Source organism: Pteropus alecto, unplaced genomic scaffold (assembly GCF_000325575.1).
Source record: "Pteropus alecto unplaced genomic scaffold, ASM32557v1 scaffold177, whole genome shotgun sequence".
In the NCBI taxonomy this organism is placed as follows: domain Eukaryota; kingdom Metazoa; phylum Chordata; class Mammalia; order Chiroptera; family Pteropodidae; genus Pteropus; species Pteropus alecto.
The window spans coordinates 12,418,248-12,439,509 of NW_006442207.1; the positions used below are offsets into that span (position 1 = coordinate 12,418,248).

Here is a 21,262-nt window from a genome sequence, read left to right on the forward strand (position 1 = left end):
GTCCCTAGTGCCTTTCGAGCTGCTGCCCCAGCCATGGAGCTCAGATCAAATAAGTCCATCACCAAGTCTGCCCACAAGCCCCTTAAGAGAAAAGCCTGCAATTCCCTTAGCCCTCTGTCTTACTCTGCACAATCTCTGCTGCTTTTCACAGCCAGAAGTTGTGGGGCCTTCTCTTCCTGGCACCGGAATCCTAGGCTGGGGGACCTGGTGTGGGGCCAGGACCCCTCGCTCCACCAGGGAGACCTTCACAGTCAAGATATTTCTCCCAATTCTCAATCACCCCACACAGGTGGGACCAGCACACTTTGCATCTCTGCCCTCCCTACCAATCTCGAGGTGGCCTCTTCTGTGTGTCCCCAGTTGTAGGACTTCTATTCAGCTAGACCTCAGGCGGCTCCCAATGATGGCTCTTCTGTAGTTTAGTTGTAATTCTGATGTGGTTATGAAAGGAAGCAAGCACAGCATTTACTTACTCTGCCATTTTCACCAAAAGCCAAAAGAATACTTTTTTCTCAATAAAAATTTTATCTGAGGAATAATTTAACTTTAAGGTGAGTTATTATATGAAAAAAGATTATATTATTGTTTATTTGCTCTCTATTTCTGAATAACTTCAACTTTTTTCCATTACAAATGCTACGCGTATTTTTATCATCTGCTTTGTAATTATAAATGTGTTTAGAATCTGTTAAGTGTTCCCACATGTATCTCTTGCCAGAATGAGTTATCATTAAAAAAAAAAAAAAAAAAAAAGCATTCCTTCTCTCTACAGATTTATAAATGAATAGAATCCTGATTTTTTTTTCCTGTTTGTACCAGAACACAGAATTCTGACATTTAGGGTGTGGCCTCTGGCAACAGCTTTGTCTGTCCCCAAGTGTTGTCCTCACTGAATCTCCCCACAAAGCCACCCCTACAGGGTGAGACGGGATGGCAACACAGTTGCATCACCTCATTGCTTTCAGCACGTGTCAGTGTTTAACAGAACTTTCTGCTGAGGCCTGGCATCAGGAGAACAGGCCCAGGACAAAGGACAGAGGATTTCTCCGCCTTTTTCTTACCATCAGCAGACAGAAAAACCCCATTTCTAACCAGAGAACATAAATGTAGGTTGAAGTTAGAAGTCTCCTTTGTGTTCCTTCCCAGATTCAATACTGACATCTGCTTAATTGAATTTACATTTCTCTGCCGCTGCTGGCTGACTGAAGACTAGATAGACAATGTCAGAGGAGCCCTCAGGGAGTGGTGTTGAGGCCCGAAAGGAACTCTAGCTACCTGCTGTTGTCCTACAACATCTCCTCCAACCCCTACGATCAATCTAGTTAGCTCCCCGCCTCCTAGGGTGGGACTGCATTGGGTGGAAGCTGCACAAACAAGCACAGTGCATTCTGCTGAAGGGCCTGACTCCAATTGTATCTCAGAGCCAACTCGAAAAGATTCTGGGCTAACCACTCTTTTATGTATTACCTACATTGCTCCTACTTTTTCCAGCATAATCTCACAATCCTTTATACTTCTATACTTGTGTTACTTCATAATTTAGAAAGTACATTCTCCCATTAGATGATCAGCATCCAACTCTATTTTTTACTTCCTGAGTCATTTTTTCAGTAGTTTCTTACCTAAAGGTAAACCAACTTTTAACTTTCATGCCGCAATATATATGATCTAAGGCAGTATTTCTCAGCTTTTATAACATGCTTTTTTTTTTTAACCCATGCTTTTAATAGGAAAAATCTTACGCACTGGTTTTTACCATGGCCAAGTAGTTCTGGTTCTCCCCCTTCTGGGCATGTCGGTAGGCTTGAAACTCCAAACCCCCTTTATGATTAGATGAGGCTTTGGGACTCATTCTAACTAAGGAATTAGGATTGGAAGTGACATGTGTCACTTAGAGTCCAGAACATTTCTTGCTGATGTGAGACTCTCGATTAGTCTTCTTTCTGCCACAGCAATTGGCAACATTCCAGATAGTGATTTCAGGGCCAGTCTGGCCCCAGGGGATGATGAAATGGGAACAAAGCTCCCATCTAACCTGCAACAGACATATAGTGTGAATGAGAAATAAATCTGTTGTTTTAGCCCACTAGGATTTTGAACTTGTTTGTTACTGCAGCATAACCTAGCCTATCCTGACTGACACGGTGAGTTTATAGGCTTTTCTAGGTGAGAGGATTTAAAGGGTTCGGGTTCATCAGATTCTTAAGGGAATCCTTGATCAAAAAAAAAAAAAAAAAAAGGTTAAGATCCACTGAACTAGAAGTATAATAGGAAAAGAGGGGTTTTTTTTGTTGTTGTTCTTGTTTTAAGGAAAAGTTAGGCAGGGCAGAAAAACACTGCGGGAAGAAAAGAAACAACTTGATATCTATGTGGATTAAAATTAAGGGAAAACTAACTTGAGAACAGAATAGGTCCAGAATGGGTCCAGTGATATGATGAGATATTAGTACAGGTCCAGAAAAAGAGTCCTAATCAGCTGGTTCCACTTAATGGAATCAATGTGGAAAGATAGAAGGCATTCTTGTCTGACCCTCACACATCGGATTTTCTTGGGAGCCATTCTAGTCAAAGTGGTGTCCCATCAACTTTAAATGGGAGACATAGCCAGACTAGTCCCTATGGAGTTGTGCAAACTTTTGATCTTTTTGATAAATTTCAAAAAAACAAGGAAGAAAACTTAAAAAAGGAAAATCTAATGAAAGAGATACACTGAGAAAGAAACAAAACACATCTATCCAGAGATTATAGTCCCCAACTTTGAAAGTTGTGACCTCATGGTGGGGAACCATGCTAAGCAAAATGGAAAACATGTTTTTAAAAACGATCTCGGTCCAATGTAGGCACTGAGTCATGTGCCCCAAGTTCACTATAAACTTGGAAAAACAATACTCCCCAACTGGCAGGAAATTCCTCATTAGGAAGCCAAAGCATACTGTAAATTAGCGTTCCTTCTACAGGATGGTAGGTGACCTCCCTGGACCCTTATACCTCTTAGCAGGAGCTCCTGCCACTGCCACTGTGGCCTGAATTTGGGAAATAAAGATTTCAGAAGACTTGCAACTTTATCTGAAACATTGGACAAGTTTCCTATAAGCATGACTGCAAATAAGAAGAGGGAAGGGGAGGAAAGGCAGATGACCTGGTTCAAATCCCAGCTCACAAAACCATTTCCCAGCTTTATGACCTTGGTCATTTTGTTTTTATTTCCCTCATCTGTAAAATGGAGAGAATAATGTTCTCTACCTACTCGGTCGCTGTGAGGAAAATTAGCTAATATATGCAGAGTACTGAGAACCATGTCTCGTGTATAGTAAGTTCTCTAGCTTATTATTACTATTGTTGTCACAGGCATAGCCAGAGACGGGAAGGGTTTCCTTTAAATTTCCCTTTTAATCCATAAAAAAGCAAGAGTGAAGGACAAGTCCAAAGAGTGGTTCTAGGTTCTATTCTTGGCCAAATTCATTAGAAAACCAGCACACCTGCTTCTGATCAACCCGCCTTTGTTCAGAAGCCTGGACCACTAGGAAACTGGGGTCTAGTCAGAGCTCGGAAGGAGGCCCCAGCTCCCTGCTGTCCATTCTTCCTCAAGAGTAATTCAACAATGGGTATCTTAAGATAAACTAAAAAGAAAAAATGTTAGTAGGTGAAAAGCTGGGCAGCATTAACTGGATTTGCTAATAATCTGCTTCATGTCATCTCAGGGAAATTCCACTATCCAGAAATACTATCCTGTCCCCCATTAAAGCCCAAACCAGGGAAAACTGATGCCTGAGTGAAGTTCCTCCAAATTACCTTAGAAGCAGAACTTTCCAACTCTGACCTCTGCCGGAAAATGGAGCTGGGTGAGTGAAAAGAACCCTGGCATGAGAACCGGGAAGTCCCGGCTCAGGCTCTTTGGCCTTGAGCATGTCCCTGGCCTCCCCAGGTCTCTTTTTTTTCTTTGCTTTCTGTTTCATGAAGGCCATTGCCAGGTGGAAATTAAACATGCGCATCTGAGACCCTCCACGAACTGGGCCCATCACCCTACGATCCTGGTGCTGGCATTCTGGAAGGCTTCGGAGTGAGGCATGCTGACTGTGCTCCTCAGCTGCAACCAACTGAAGAGAGTTATTCAGCATCCCTGGTCCCAAGATACTGGGATGATATGCGTACCTAGCAGGATTGTTCTTGGGGTCAAATCAGAGGATATGCATGAAGACCTTACTTATTAGTGCCTGGCACTAGGAGAGTTCTATGCATACTGGCACTTTTATTATCTCTCATTTCTTCCCAGGCAAGCCCCACAGCTCCTGGGGGAAGGTGAACAACTACATGATCCACTCTGTTCTTTCCCTTGGGGCCTTGGTCTATGTTATTACTCTGCCTTGGAAGTCTCCACGTGTTTAAATCTTATCCACCTTTTAAGGACCGCTTCAAATGCCACCTCTTCCATGCAGCCTGCCTGACTCCTGTCCAGCCAAAGCAGACTCTCCTTCTGAACATTCATAACAGTTCTGACACATACGTTCCACTTTCTCCTTTGCATTATTAACGGTCTCTTATCTCTTCTCTCTGCTAGGAGATCTTCTTCTTGAAGGCAAGGATTTTGTCTCCCCACAGTTTCTAACACAGAAGAGGCCACAGAATTCAAAAGGACCTTGTTAGAATTACAAACGCTCAAGTCCACCTCAGACCTATTAAATCAAAAAATGTGGGAGTAGGGCCCAGAAAACTGTGTCTTAATGAGCCCTCCAGTAAATTCAGATGCCTGCCAAAGTTCAAGAACCAATGGAATAGGGTTTGCTCAATGAATAAATGATTGAATGATGAGTTAAAGTACAAGTGCCATAAAAATGCATGGGATGATAATAATAACGACCAAGTCCTTATGGCCTCAACCACTGCACTGTAAGAACAGTAACTTCGCTTCCTGTCTGATGCAGGCCCAGTAATGACTATTGGCTTAGGTTACAACAGACTGAAAAGACAGGAGAGAAAGGGAGCTGGCTGAAGCTCAAGGTCTGTATGTGCTTGTATGTCTGCGTAAAGTGGGCTGTGTGTGTGTTATGTGACAGTCCTCAGCACACAGAAAAATTCCGCTTAGCAGAAAGGTAAAAGGGTTGGTGGAAATGGCATTGTTTTCTCTTGAGGCTTTGCTGTAGGCAACTATGGTTAAAGAGGTACTTTGATGAAAACTCTGCCAAAGATTTCCTGGCTGAGATCTTTTCCTTCCAGAGGAAAGAGACAAAAAGAATAACCGAAACCCCATTATTTTCACATTTCAGGGAAAGTTTAGAGGCAATCAGAGGGAACAAGGTTCAAAGCTACAAAAAGCAGAGTTTCGATGAGAACTGAAAGGGCTCATTCCAGCCCTCACCATCCCTCCTATTCATATCGGTGGAAGCCAGGATCCTAATAAGGGAGAAAACCAAAGAATTCTCAAAGTGGGGAGGACACTGTTGGGCATCTCCTGACCAAGCAGCCGTTTCTGGACATTGATTAGAGGAAAGTTCTGCTTTTACAGTCTCTGTCCCAGCAGAACTTGGAAAGCATGGGCCAGCCATTATAATGGAGAGTCTTTTTTCTGTCCAGACTCTGGTCTCTGGCCTCCTCCTTTCTCTGACTAGCCATAAGTGGAGAGAGAATTAGCCACTCGTGCAGCTCTGGCGTTCTTCAAGCCCTCGGGGGTGAAGTGCCTGGTTCCCACACTGCCTCCCTGCCATCTGAGTGTCCCTATTCCCGCTGCCCCACCGCCCTGCCCTGGCTTTGGTGACCCAATTCTGGTGGCTACTGAGTCTGCTCTGCCAACAGCCCAGGAGGCTGTGTCAGTCTGAGATGGGGCCATCGACTTTATCCCTTTTCGCAACTGACGCCGCCCAGGCCAGGCCCCAGAAATACAAACCGGCAGCTCTGTGGCTTTTTGGCAGCCCGGCTTTGACTTTTGTTTTAACAAGGGGTGGGAAGGAGAATTTGAACCCTGTGGTTATCTGCATTTTAAAACATTTAAACACAGTCTGTACACCTGCTTGGCACTTTATGTTCTCTAGTAAGTGCCTCAGCCCCGCCCCTTCTAAAATAGCAACGACAGTTCTTGGGCTTCTTGGCAGCTGCTTATATACATGGAGGACTGAGGAGGACATCCTGAGCCTTATCCTCTCCTTGGGGGAGGAGTCTGCACTTGACTGACCCTGGGATTCCTCAGGAAGACAGACAAGCCGGAGCCAGTCCCCCCAGTCCTCATAAGGGAAAGACCAGGGTGAGAAGAGGTCCTGTTTGTAAGAACCACTCCCATGGCTACAAGACTCATTTGCATTTAGAGGGAGAGACTACCCAGCCAAGAGTCTAATTTCCTTTCCATTCCAGACAACAGCCCATCTAGTGGCTTTCCGACCATATCACTGACACGGGGCCAATGGGAAATGAGAAAGAAGGGGAAAAATGGGCAGGAGTGATGGTGGCAGTAAGGGCATGGTTTGACAAACAAGCCCAAAGCCTAAATGGAGGGAGGGAGGGAGACCTAGAGTCAGCTCAGGAAACAGTCTATCATTTCCTCTCTCAACAGTTGTGAGAACCATTGCAGTGCTGGTCACGTGGAGACTCTCTGCCCTCAGGGGCCTCTCATTCTTTGTCCAGCATCCTACACTGTCTTATCTGAGTTCCAAGAAGATTGGAGTACAAGGTCTGTTAGTGAACTCTTCAAGCCTGGGTTATTCCCTGAAGACCACAGCAGGGTCACCGCCCTTGTGCAACTCTAGAAGGTGCAAGGTGTCCCGGCCTCAACCAAATCAGTGGCAAGACGAGGACTGGCTCCACGGGGCAATTAGCTGGCAGCGACAGGTTAGGTGCACTGGAGAAAACCTCCAGACACTTTGGCTCCAGAACTGAGAAAGAAACATGGGGGCTGAACCTCCAGACTCCCTCTGTCCAGGACAGCTCTGTCAGTAGAGACTTATGGAAGATTATCCCTTTGAGAGGGACCCTCAGACACAGAGGCAGCTCCCTGATGTCCTGTGCGGAATTCTAGAACCTTATAGTTCCTACAAGAAAATGGATTTATAGCCATCCATCCATACAGCCCAGCCCGGCCATCACAGTAGCTTGGGTACTTTTTAACATTCCGTCGCAAAGACGGCAAGCCTGGGCGTCTGGGCTGGGCCATTGGAAGATCTAAGTGGTTGTCACTGCTCAGCAAACACTGGAGAAAGCATAAAAGAGACCCCCAGGTGGGAGTTTCTGAAGCAGACCTGGTGACCATGGCCTCTTAAGAAAGCTCAGACTATATTCTCCAGTCGTCAGCCTGCAATGTTCAAAGAGCATCAGAGTGCTCCCTCCTCAACGGAAGAATCACTTCTGGAACCCAGAAACAGATTCTACCCGCCAACACTGCCCCCAAAAGAATGACAGGTTTCCCGAGGAGTGAAGGCAGTAACCAGGACCCCGGGATGCCAAGAGACTCCCCCACCCCAGGCGAGGACTTACACCAGAGTTCATAGTAGTAGTTGCAGCACTGAGACTGACCACAGCAATGTCCTGTGTCACAGATGTAGCTTTGATTGTTGGTACCCACACAGGTTTCCTTATCCTAAAAGAGAAAACAACAACAACAAAAAACATTTTAGCATATTAAATTACAGCTTTTAAACACCACTTTTCTTTTCATGCCCCTTCTCTTCCTGGTAACCTGCCCACCTTTCACCGAAACGGTTTCTACCAGTGACTATCCCATTAAGAAAAAAGTATTAGAAAGAACCACAGAACAGCAGATTTAAGGGAGAAAAAATGGTTTATTAAAGGAGGAAGAGGATTCAGCACACAAAGCCAACAGGTAAAGAGCAGAGTTCTGCTCAGACAGGAAAAGGCCGCCTCGCTTTCCTTATGTCCAAGCAGAAACGCTTGATGTTCCGGTGTTAAACTCAGCCGTTGAGAAGGTGATGATTCTCCTGTAATTAGCAGTATGTTTTATATAAAACCAGCTTTTCTGTGAAAGATCCTAGAATAATTAATGCAGTATGTGTTCTAGGATTAGCTTCTAGTCAGTCATTCTATCCTCCTTTCCAAACACATGATCGCCAAGGTTAATTACAGTGTGATTCAAAAGAAGGCTAATTTAAAAACCTGCTACTAAAATTCTTCACTTTTAAGGAATGGGACGACCTGCTCAAGCGACCTAGTCCAATTTCAATTTGCTAGATCAGTTTTGCTTACTGAATGATCTATCTCTCAATGATCTTGACTGGATCTGGGATTCACACTGTCCCTTGTCAGGGACGGCTACAGAAAGGGCACTAATGAGTAACCATCAAGCAGTTTGCCAAATTCTATTCACAGCACAGGTGGATGGGGATGGAGGTGAAAAAAAAGGTTTTCTATATTCCACTTTTATGATTTGAAATACCCCACTGGCCAACCGGAACTTCAGCTCAAAACAGTCTCTGGACCACAATGCATGTATGATGAGCCCTACAAGTCACCTGCTCTATCTGGCTTTCAACATTTCTTTATTCTAAAGAAGTAACACACATTTATTTTTGGACACGGGCTTCGTGCCAAGCACCATGTTCAGTACGAGGGATACAAAGATGACATTGTCCCTATCTTCAAGAAGCTCTGAGTTAAGAAGGGAAAAAAAAAACCTGCTCAGCAAAGAAACTAAAACCACGATATTATATTTGCTGCTACTCAGGCTGACCCTGCCCACGGTGCACATCCGGGTGGACGCCTGCCAGTGGAAACTTAAGTCACATGGTCAGTTCTTCCTCTCTGGGCTTGGCTTTACCAGGCTGTCTTCTTGGCCAAGGGTATAAACAAAGCATGCCAGTGACTGTCTACAGGACTAGAGGCCGTGAGCAACAGTACAAGCACCTGAAGCCACAGGGAGAGGACAAGAGAAAGGGCACAGCTAAACGCTGGCCTTGGTGCAGGTTTCCACCATACACCCTCAGGTGCTTCTTGATCTTTAAGAGTCTTACACCCTGGGGCAAAGGGGTTTAGGAAGAAACGTGGGCAAGGCATTTGTAAACTCTGACAATAAGGGTTTCATGATATCACAAGCATAGTTCTTCCTATGCTGGCCTTCCTATGGACACCATATGCAAAATGTGGCCACCTAGTGGGTGGCTGTCCAGTGAGATATCTCCTGTGAGGCTTGGCACACATGCAGAAAGCAGATCTGCACTCATTTTTGCTAGAACACACTCTCTCTGACTTCAGAGCAAAACACTGCCTTCACAAGGACATCAAAAGTTTCTCCCGAGTCTACCAAGTCTTGAAATGCTGTTCTCCTGGCACTGGCTCACAAGAACACAGTTCAGAGTGTCCGCGTAGTTTCTAAAAGAGGCCGTGCTGCCTACACCCCAACATGTTAAAAGAATCCAGTGACACTTGTGCCTCAGGAAAATTCACCAGATGAGGTCCAGGTTTTGAACACATAGCGGCCAACTGGTCCGAAGTGAGGCGTGGAATGGAATGCATTTGAAATCTAAACAAGTGGCACCCTCCTGACCTACTGGTGTCAGCTTTTCTCTCAGCCCTTCCATTCCCCCAAGGCAGGAAGGCTGATATAAACAGGACCCCACTCTTTTTCCTAGGGAGAGCAGAACTGTACCAGCATCATTTAATCCAGTGTTCCTCAAAACACTTTTAACCAGTATATCTCGCCCTGTGTTCTCCTCCCTCTGCCCCCAGAGAAGAGTCCCCAAGCTGCCTGGGATGGTCTTGGTTATGGGAATTGTCATTTCTGCTGCAGGAGGAAGGAAAGAGGTGGGCAGTTAAAGAAGATAAATGGGCTCATGGACCTTTAGCAAGGAAAAAATGAAGGAAGACCAGGGGTAGTGAGATGTGAATGTCAAGGTGAACTCCTCCAGAGAGAGACCTGCTGGTATGGGAAAAAATTCCAAGTGCCTTGGGTTTGGTCCCAGCTCTGCCACGATAGAATAGAACTTTGGGCAAGTTATGCAATGGCCCTGTGACTAGTTAAGATGCTGTCTAAAGTCTCTTTCAACCCTAAGGCTTTATTATCCTACCCAAGGCCCATCTCCTCTTATATAGCAGCCTTGAGCCAACTCAAGAGCTCCTAAAATCTATCTCTTTTCATTCAAAGTACAGCAAAGAACAGCGGTGTGCAAATGCTGCTTGGTGCTTTCCACCACCCTCGGTAGTACGAGGAGCTTAACAGTGGTTTACCCTGTGGACTCTCAAAGGCCTCCACGACCTCCACGTGGCTCAAGATCCACCGTGAGGCAGAAGTGATTAAAGAGTCAATCAGATCTGGGTTCAAAGCCCAGCTTATTAACTTATTAAGCCCACTGCTTATTAACTGCGTGAGCTTCGGTAAGTTACTTAACTTCTCCGAGCTCTTAATATCAACATTATTTTGTGAGCCATCATTCCCAGCATGAAAGACCATCCAAACAGCACTTTGCATTCACTCAGAACTCTGTCAGAATAGTAAAGTTCACTGCAATGTGAGCTGCTCCAGACACGCAGAGAATAGAAAAAGGAACTGGAGAGAATACAATGGAAAGTTCGAATATGGAAAATTCTCAGCATCCTTTAAGATTATACTTTGTTTTTCTTCCAAGCATCTTCAAGCACTTTACACATATTATGTTGTTCAGAACAAGTCCAGTTTCTCCAGAGGGGAACCAGAGAATGAATTGTGTTCTCCCTATGTACAGGAGCTCTGTCCCCTTATCCCCCTCTCCCATCCCCAGTACAAGCACAGTGCTCAGTACATAAAGTTTTGCTTAATAAAATAATGGCTGTGCAACCTCTGTGAAGACAGGGAGTGGTGGGTGAATATATAGCTAATGCGTGCTGGGCATTTGCCATGTGCCAGGCATTGTTCTAAATGCTTTACATGTATTCCTTCATCCAGACTTGAAGCAACCCTATGAAATGGATTAGTATCAGGGAATTGAGGCCAAGATAGGCTAAGCAACTTGCCTAAGGTCACACAGCTAGGAAGCAGTGCAATCTAGTTTTTCTGACTCCAGAGCCTGAGCTCTTCTTAACTATAATTAAGCTGGAGCCTCCTTGGTTAAAGTTATACTTCTTCGGTTGCTTTTTCCATTTCAGTTGCTTAAATAAATCCACTAAAAGCTCCAAACCAAATAAAATCGACATTTCCTCTTCCATGGAAAAGATTAGGACCGTGCCCTGTGGAGCTCTCTGGCTCCTGGAATAGGATCTTTCCTCTTCTATCCGGCAGTGTGGAGGGGCGACATGCTTGCGACTCTTCCCTTCTTTGCGTGAAAGGTCATATTTTGACATACTGATTTTCTGAACAGCAGAATGGTGTTTCATCCCAGTGTGGAACACGGGGTCTGCATTCCTTCTTTCAACATTTACTGAGTACCCTGCACCAGCACTGAACTAAGGGTAGGGAACATAATGGCTAAAAACAGTCATAATCACTGTTCTTGTGGAGCCTGAAGTCTAATGAAAAGATGATAATGTAATCACAGATAAAACTGCCAAAAAAGACATGATTTGGTGAGAGCTTATAATAGGTAAGACCTGGAAATTAGTGCAGAAAGTCCAGAATAGCTTCTCGGAGGAAGGTAAGATGGAACTTAGATCGTCAGGATGGTTAGAAAGTTAGTAACTAGGGAAGAGACACAAGAACAACCTTCTAGGCAGAGGAAAGGAACTAGCAAAGCTCTAGCTAGGGAGCTGGTTAAGGAAGTAGGTAGGGAAGTTAGGTTAGGTAAGTGGGGACCAGACTGTGCAGGGAGGTGACAAGATCAGATTTGCATTTTATAGATTCTTCTTCCTGGCAAAGTTTTCATTTGCACAAAACTCCACACCAAATAAATGCTAAAACTTCCCATGAAGGAACTTTGTGCAAATAACATGTGCTTTTATGTCGAGGTCTCCTACCTCAGAGAGGACTGTGGCGATGACCATTAGGATCCTCATGTGTTATAGGTATGTGCCTTCAAGCCCTGGTACCACATTGACCGGCTCCAAGATACAGGGCACATATAGTCACCAAACAAAAAGCACAGGCGCGAAGAAGGAGCAAGCAAAACCAACACCAAACTGGAAAGAACATTTTTTACAATGGAAAGGATGAACAGTATGCCTTTTGCACATATGCAAAAAATTATCTCATCTCTTTGGTGGCAGCATAAACTATGGGACTAACAACATTTTCCTTAAGAGTTTCCAGGTCTAATAGCTGCTATTCTTAGCTGAGCCACTGTAAAGGTCAATTTAATCAGCATAAGAATTTTCAAAGTGCCAGCACAAAAAGAGACATTGGGCAGTAATGGTTGCCCAGGGACGGTTTTCATTTGCCAATTTACGGGGCTGGAAAACCATGCTAGTAACTGGCAACAGCATCTTCATGTCCTTAGGAAAGCACTGAAGTTTTACAGTTTAAAAGTAAAAAAACAGGAAAATTGAAATCCTTCGCAGGATGCTAAAACACGGGACACTAACTATCTTGGGTGCTGGATATGAATGAATTTGAGCAACATCTCTGGTTTTCCCTACAGGGAAAAGGAACACTTTCTAATGGAAACACCCAATTCCACAAATCAAATAACAAATACGTATTTGATACCCCTTCTCTCCATGTGCCGGGCACTGTGCTGAACGCTACAGCTACAGCAATGAGCAAGGGATTCTGGGGGAAGACATCCATTCTGGGGGAAGGCAATATAGCTGGGTATATAATTTAAAAATTCTTCTATGTCAAAACCCCTGGCTATATAACAATATCCTTTTAATTAACACAGCTGAGCTTGTAAGACAGCAAGGAAGATCCCCAGAGGCCAAAAATGTTGGGGGGACTAGAAACTACAGTGGTAAATGAGGTCAAGCCTTTCAAGTTGCCCTGGAAAGGGGCTATTCACTGCTCTTGGGCCCACGTGAAACAGGGAATTGGAACTGAGCACCAACATAAAGGATCCTCAAGGAGTGACAACAAGAAAGCTCTGAACTGAGAGCAAAAATGTATCTCCTCTAATCAGTAACCATAGGCCTTTCTGCGAGCTAATTTGAAATTTGAATTGTACTACTACATGGTCTGAGAATCCCCAAACCAAAAACTTAACACTAAAAGTGGTCCTAGGCCGGAACTAACCCTGTGACATCTGGCAGAAGAAATGTAAAACTCTGAAGACACCTATCTTTAAGCATGAAGGATTCTCGATGAACTTTGTTGAAGGAAGCTCACAATGCAAAAAAACAAAAATCTATGCAGAAATAATTCATCACAAAAAGCCGGGGGAAACTCAACAAATGCCATAATAAGACTCCCTCCACACAACTTATGATAATAGAATGACTAAATTATAACATATAAGCATATTTCAAATGATTACAGCCAAAACAGAAGAATGAAAAACATGAGAAAAGAACAGACTGAAAAAGAGACAGTGACCAAGAAGATTTGGGGGAGAAATAAAATAAAACTTGTAGAAAAATAGTTACTGAAATTAAAAACTCAACAGATCGGTTACGCAGAAATTAGACCAAGTTAAAGAGAATTAGTGAACTGGAAAACAGATCCGAGAAAATTATCCAGCAAAGGGCTTCTACCAATTAAGAGAAAACATGTATATGGAAACTGAGAAATAAGAAGCTCAAGAAGGGGAGGAGAGAATGGAGGAGAAGCGATACTTAAAGAGATAACTGAAAAATTTCCAGAACTGATTAAAGATATGAAATTTTCAGACAATAATAAACACATCTGGGCACACCGTTTGAAACTGGAGAATAACAAAGACAAAAAGATCTTAATACATTCTAATGGGAAAGACTGAAAATTAACAAGCGGAATTAGAATATGAAATGGTGATAAGCTTCATAAGGATAATAACAGAGAATAACGGGACAAAAGTATTCAGATGGGGTGGTCAGGAAAGGCTTTCCAGAGAAGGTAACATCTGAGGAGAGCCCTGACTGATGAGAAGAAGCCAGCTTAAAAGCCAACCTATGGGAACAGTGTTCCAGGCAGAGGGACTGTCAGGTGCACACAAAAACACCAATGCAGGGAAAGCTTGGTGTGCTCAAGGAGAAGGCTAGTGTGGCTGAGTACAGTGAACCACAGGAAGAGTAATGTGAAAGGAAGGGCTGAGAATTCAGAAGAAGCCAGACTTACAATGCTTTGTACAAGAGTTAAAATAATATCCAAAAACCACAGTTTGTAAATTCATTGATGACTATAATGCCAATTTCTCTCTAGATTTGAATAACTATCAAAATACTTTGGCAACAATCATATTTACTTTTAAATTGGGGCCCCCTCCCTTTTTTCTTTTTTTCCTTTCTTCTCCCTCCGCTCCCTCTCCTCTCCCCTCCTCCCTCCCTCCTTCCTCCCTCCCTTCCTTCCATCCTTCCTTCCTTTCCCACCCAGGTTGTGGCTGCTACTGCAGAATAAGCAAAAAAATCAACTTTTCTTCCATTCTTGAATCAGGAATGGCTTTCCAGAAAGCAGACCTAGCACTGCATATCTACTGGAGCTGAGTTCTATCGGATTTGGATAATGTTCTGTAACCAGAGGATAACAAAGTTTTCATAAACAAGACAGATCTGAAATGGCTAAATGAGAAAAGGCAACCAGCAACTCAGAATCAGCCATTTTTGTTCTATCCTAAGACAGAATCTCCAAATTCTGAAATTGCAGTACTTCCAGGTCCTCTATTAGAAAATGATTTTAGGCGGTCATAAAAAAATATTCTTTAATGTGGATTTACCTATATTTTACAATGAGGAAGCTAAACTTACTTTTCCCCTAATACTATTGGGTTTTAAGGCTGTTTGGAAAGCTGAAGAAGATAAGTTGAACTGCTGAAGGGCACACATTTTGAACTGGGTGGAAAGGTTACAGGAGAGTTGGGGGTGAAGGAAAGGGAGCCCGGCAGAGGAATGAAATGGTTCAGCAAAAGAGTCTTGGCCTATCGCTTTCTACCTGTTAGTCTAATCTCTCTTTCTTTGATGGTAGGCATGGTCACATGCTACTTTGTCTCTTTCACATACTACATATGATAATTATATCTTTAAGCTTTACTAGCTAAAGGAGCTCAATTTCATCCTTTCTGATAAGGGCAGGCCATTTCTAGGAACTTAACCCCTAACCAAGCCAGTAAATCTAATCTGATAAGATTCAGTCTCATTCCTCAAATCTGACAGTGTACTTTTACCCCTTCAGGCTTCTAGACTCCTCCCTGGGTTCAGGAACGCCAGTGTCTCTCACCTGCTAGTTGTAAAGCATCGTTAAGGGTAAAGTCAAAGACTTGAGCTACTGACACACTTGAGAAAAACCTGGGACAATAACAACAACAAAGAATAGAAAGGATGAAAGAAAAGAAAAGCCTAGAACCAATGGAAACGGCTGCTGCTTTGAGAGCGGGCTGCAATGTGCTGCTGAAGAGAGTTCGGGGCCCTCCTATTGCAGGGAGCGGGGCTGTTTACTTCAACCTCCCCAAGCCTTCTGGGACAATCCTGTCAGTCTCCTCCCAAAGACCGACAGGCTCCAGAATCCCAGGAAGGGCGACACAATGAATCAGAACTAATCAGGGCATCTCACGAATAAGTGAATTTGCCCTAAAGTAGACAGCAAATGCAACAGCACAGAGATGGGCTTCCCACTGGCCCAGAATCACTGAGTATCTGTTAAGAACGTAGACTGAGAACCTCTGGGGGGCAGACTGAAGGCCTGTCTTTAATTTTTTATTTATTTTTAAAAATTTTTTATGGTGACGTTGGTTAACGAAATCTGGTAAGTTTTAGCTGTACATTTTAAAACCTGCCTTTTAAAATACATTTCCCTGATATATGCCCTACATATATTCAAGTTTGAGAATCACAGCCCTACATTTATAAGAAACGTCCAACAGACACAGTAGAAGTCTAATTTTTTCTGTGGAATCTCAAAAACATCCCAATGCAGGTACCCCCCAAAGTAGCCACTTAGAATCAAGGTACATCATTTATACTCTCTCTGCCTCAGTCCATAAAAACATACATCCAGTACACCATAAACGTAAAATTTTTAAAAAGAAACATCTTATTTGGGTACCCTCCTATTCATACTAGTACTGCCACTGCCAAAGCTGCATTGCAACTGGATCCTCATTAAACAGCCCCCAAACACAGCAGCCAGCAAAGAAATTAAAATCCATTTCCTGTGTTGCTATTAGAAACCTGAATAACAAACTCAGAAAAAAAACACTTGACCCTGGTAGGAAAATCCCAGAGCAAAGCCTGGAAGTTGCAACATATTCCATGGTTTTATTAAAGGCTACTTGCCGATGTCCTAGTGCATGCAGGCCTGCAAGGTCTGGCTGGCTGCAGTGTATAGGACATTGGGTTAATATGCCACTCTCACCCCTGGACACTTAGAAGGAAAATTAGTCCTGCTTTGAGGTACCCCCGGCAATCCCTCATCCCTCTTCTGCCACAGAATAAATGCACTGAGAAATGTGGCATCTTCAGCAAAGGCTGGTGCAGAAGTGAAGGACGAAATGGCAGGTAACATGTGACAGAGCAAGTGGCACTCCAGCAGAGCAGGAAGGCAATTTAGCTGACTCGTGTTCACAGTTGATCCCATGGAGGCAAGTCCTTTCCTTCCCTGTTGTATCGCTCCCTCTCCTGCTTTATTTGAAAGCAGGGATTGCAAACTGGTGGCCCTCAGGCCACAATGGGCTCACTAATCAGTTCTAAGCCCACGTGGTACCTTTTTTTCCCAATTTTTTAGAAAATGGAATTATCTGTCAACATTTTTAAATGAGAAGGATTCGTACAGAAATTCAGATTTCCAGTTTCTCCTGAAAATTCAGGGCCACATTTTAAGGCCTTAGGGCCACATCAGGCTGGGTCACAGATGTGAATGGGCTCTGGCTCCACCAGAGCCTCCTCTGCAATCCCTACTGACCAATACCCCATTTGCTTGACTCAAGCATGTCCCTGCTTGGCCCCTGTGGGCATCTGTGTAGTTCCCCCTGCTCTCAAGTTCAGTAATACCTCCTTCATCTCCTCATCCTGAAGTTAAGGCACTATGCAGAGGCCCAAATGTAATAGAAGACATCTGAATTCTCTACACTGAGACTCAAGAAACACTTTACCGAAGACACGTAAAATAAGTGCCTGGACAAAGAAGAGGGTCCCTCTTCCCTGCATGAGGGGAACACCTCTGCGGAATCAGGAAAACCTCCTGCCACAACACTCAAGAGACAGAGAACCGAAGAAAAAAAAGGCGTAGATTAGAGAGGCTCTGTTCATCTCTCTGGCGACCAAATCAAAGTTGTGACGGAAACAAAGAGCAGCAGCAAGGAAAAATCGCCTGGGATGAACAAGCCATACAATTAGGGAGAAATCCAAGAACTCACTCTGCAATGGCATAAGGTAGGATGGGGTGAGGATGTGGGGCTGCCCAGTCCCAAGCGGCTGAGTGAGACCGAGGCTGTGGCAGCAGCAGACACCTCTTAAAGGGGGCCGTGTCCACAAATGGATTTTCGCAGTGACAGACCTGCTCACTCTGAGCAACAGTGCTGATTTGGCTGTGCGCAGGGGGCACCAGGGACTTACAAGGAGACATGTTGGAGTGAGGGCTGAGGAGAGACTCACTATGTACAGAAGTACCAGGCGGTATCCATTGTTCCCTGTTGAGCCCACCCCTCTACCAGTGCACCAGACACTGTGCCGCCATAGCCGTGAGGTCATCAAACTGGATAACAGAGGTCTCTCTGCCCAGAAGATTCCATGAAATCCTGCCTCCCCCACCTCACGGCCCCACCCAAGCCACATCCAGGTGTATCCTCAGCGAGTCAGGCGCTTCTCGCTGAGACTCACACTGGGGGCAGCCTTGGTTTCTCGTGTGGCCTTTTGAGGCAACTATTAACACAGCATCTGTGGATTGCTTGCTGAATCTTACCAGGTGGCTCCAGAGGGCACAAGCTTGGGCTAAGGACTGTGCCACTGGACACCTACTTCACAAACCCACACTGAGACCAGGAGACTTAGGAGCTTTGCTTAGTACATAGAAACAGACACGGAAAGGCAGCCAAAATGGGAAGACAAAGAAGCAGAAACTATATGAGAGAAGAGAACAGAGATCCAGACATAATGGAGTCAAGTAATATAATAGATGCAGAGTTCAAAACACTGGTTATAAAGATGCTCGATGAACTTTTGAGAAGTGTAGATAATAAATTCAGTGAGAACTTCAACAAAGAGATAAAAAACATAAAAATGGAAATGGAAATTATAAAAGGGAACCAGTCTGAAATGAAGAACACATTATCTGAGATTAGAGATATATTAAATGGAATAAGCAAAGGAATAAATAAAGTGAATAAAGAAGAAGATCAAATACCCTATCTAGAAGACAGGGAAACCAATCAGGACACTTAAGCAGAACGGCAAGAAAAAAGATGCGAAGGCTATAAAAACAATTTAAGGAAGATATGGAACACTATTTAAGCTCCAAATATCCATCTGATTGGCATACCTGAAGAAAATCAAGATGTTGAACAGCTGTTTGAAGAAATAATGATGGAAAACTTCCCTAACCGGGTGAAAGAAATGCACATAAAACCCCAGGAAGCTTAGAGAATTCCAAAAATCAGGGATCCAAAGAGGCCCATAATACCAAGACACATTATAATTAAAATGGCAAAGGTTAAATACAAAGAAAGAATATTAAAAGCAGCAAGAGAAAAACAAATAATTACTTATAAGGGAACACCCATAAGACTGGCAGCTGATTTCTCAAAAGAAACTATGCAGGACAGAAGGGCTTGGCAAAAACATTCGACAGGATTAAGACCTAGGATAAACAACCAAGGATACTTTATCCAGCAAAGCTATCATTTAGAGTTGAAGAATAGATAGAGCTTCCCAGACAAATATAAGCTAAAGGAATTTATCACCACCAAGCCAGTATTACAGGAAATGTCGAAGGGACTTCTTTAAGAAGAAAAAACATGTATCAAAAACAGGAATAAAGAATGGTAACAACTACATTCCTATCAATAAGTACCTTAAATAGAAAAGAATTAAGTGCTCCAACCAAAAGATAGAGTGGCTGAAAGGATAAGAAAACAAGACCCCTACATATGAAAAGGAAGGGGATGGAAAAAGATATTGCTTTGATGGAACTAGAAGGTAGTTAAGACAGAGAGAGAAAGATAAACACTATGATTTCACTTATATGTAGAATCTAAAGAATAAAAAGAACAAAGTACTCAAAAACAGACTCACAAATATAGTAGACAATTTGCAGACAGACAGAGGGGAGGGGGTTTGGGGAGCTGGGAGAATGGGGTGAAGGGTTAAAGAAGTACAAATTAGTAGCTGATGGTCATGGGGATGGGGAGCATGGCATAGGGAATGCAGTTAGCATTAATACGTTGGCTAGGTGGAGGGTCAGGAGTGAGGGAACAATTGTGGGGATCATTTTACAAGATAAATAGTTGTCTAACTAATGTTCTGTATACTTGAAACTAAAATGTAAAAAATAAAAAATAAATTAAAAAAAGAGAGAACCAAGTTCTGCCCAGCGACTGTGTTTATCGAGTATTTGGCTGGGCTTTTTTATCTATGTTATATATTCCCCCTTTTAATAGGAACCCGAGGTTCAGAGCACTCACACAGTTTAAAACAAGTTTTCTGGAGCTAAAGCCCAAATTTGAGTAGAAAGAATTTAATGCTTAGCAGTTATCCTAAACTTTCATGCTAGATGCTAACAGGCACCAAAAAAAAAAAACCCAACAACAAACAAACAAAAACAAAAATAAACAAACAAAAACAACAGATAGATAAGATATGGACTTTACCTTTGAGGAACTTTGCAATAACTTAGCTGTTAGGTTAAAAGGAAAAGTTTACCCTCATCTTATGGATAAGGACCTGACACTTAGCCTAAGGTTGCAGGTGACAGAACTGGGGCTGTCAAAATCCTGGTCTTCTGACTTTAGGTTCAATAGCCTTTCTATGACTGCATTTTAGATCATCAAAGTCTTTGTTATATCCTGAAAATGGCTCTTGATCAAATCAAATACTCGCTTGGCCCAGAAAGAGGAACAGTTTTCAAAGGGATCTGAAATATCGAAGGTACAAGTTAATTTGTTGATCTGCTTTAAAAGAGATTCACCACAGTTTTATCTGACAGTGAAGAGCAGATATATGGGGTCTCAGGGACATATTCTTCATTTTAAGCAAAATTCCTAAATTTAACCCCATTTTTTCTCAGGAGTTCTATCCCCCTGTAGCAGGCTTTGGTTGGGAGCCAAAGAAATAATAATGGCACTTGTTTTGTGTGCCTGTTCATCTAGAGACCAGTATCAGAGATCTATTGCAATAAAAGTTCAATACTATTCAAAGAAACGGTTTAATTCCACCTAGGACCAAGGGTAACATTAAAAATGGTCTCCATAGGGTGGCTGCTTTTGGTTGGGGGCCATCCCACACCTAAGGCAGGAAAATGGTGGCCGCAAAAAAAGATGAAAAAGTCCCTGGAGTTCATCAACTGTAGGCTCCAACTTGTTATGAAAAGTGCAAAGTACGTGCTGGGGTACAAACAGGCTCTGGAAACGATCAGACGAGGCAAAGCAAAACTAGTCATCTTCGCCAGCAACTGCCCAGCCTTGAGGAGATCTGAAATAGAGTACTACGCCATGTTGGCCAAGATTGGTGTTCATTCACTACAGTGGTGATAATATTGAATTGGGCACAGAGTGTGGAAAATATGACAGAGCATGCACACTATCATTGATCCAGGTGATTCTGATAGCATTAGAAGCATGCCAGAACAGACTGGTGAGAAGTAAATCATGCAAATTTTTTCTTTAATAAAACTAGGCAGAACTTGTTTTAAAAACTGGGGGTGGAGGGCACGGGGGAGGTCTCCCTATAAACAGATACAAAATTTAAAAAAAAAAAAAAATCTCCAGAATCCAGGGGCTCCATCTCCAAAAGACTCTGAATAATAACTTTAAAAAACTTTCTGAATCTACGGCCTCATACTTAAAGATTGCCACAGCAATAGGCTCTTGGCTTGAAATATGGCTTGTTATTAAAATAAGGAGCCTAATTGTTCTTTAAGCTGTATAGTTATTTGGACACTACTGAGAGCCTATCGTTCTGGGAAGTGCTTACCCAGATGAAAAGAGATAAAATGTTAGTTCCAGAAGGGCTGGATCTTATCTATTGACCATAAAAAATTAACTCTCTCTCTGTCCTTGACAAGACATAGTACCTGCTGATTAGGGGTGACCAAGATGTCACAATTCTAAATATCTGGGCAGGTAACTAATACGTAATGCTTAGAATG

The 21,262-nt window shown here is 43.2% G+C and overlaps 1 protein-coding gene and 1 pseudogene across 4 annotated transcripts in view; one reads left to right on the forward strand and one right to left on the reverse strand.

Annotated features, from left to right (window-relative positions):
* The window catches only part of WBP1L (WW domain binding protein 1 like), a 56,170-nt gene that overhangs the window by 8,051 nt on the left and 26,857 nt on the right, over positions 1–21,262 (reverse strand). For all 4 annotated transcript variants that reach the window (XM_006920900.2, XM_025039152.1, XM_025039153.1 and 1 more), the window contains one exon: positions 7,459–7,561. In XM_006920900.2, the coding sequence (XP_006920962.1) occupies positions 7,459–7,561 (103 nt within the window). The remainder of the gene's footprint in view (positions 1–7,458; positions 7,562–21,262) is intronic.
* On the forward strand, positions 20,220–20,781 carry LOC102897376 (annotated as a pseudogene).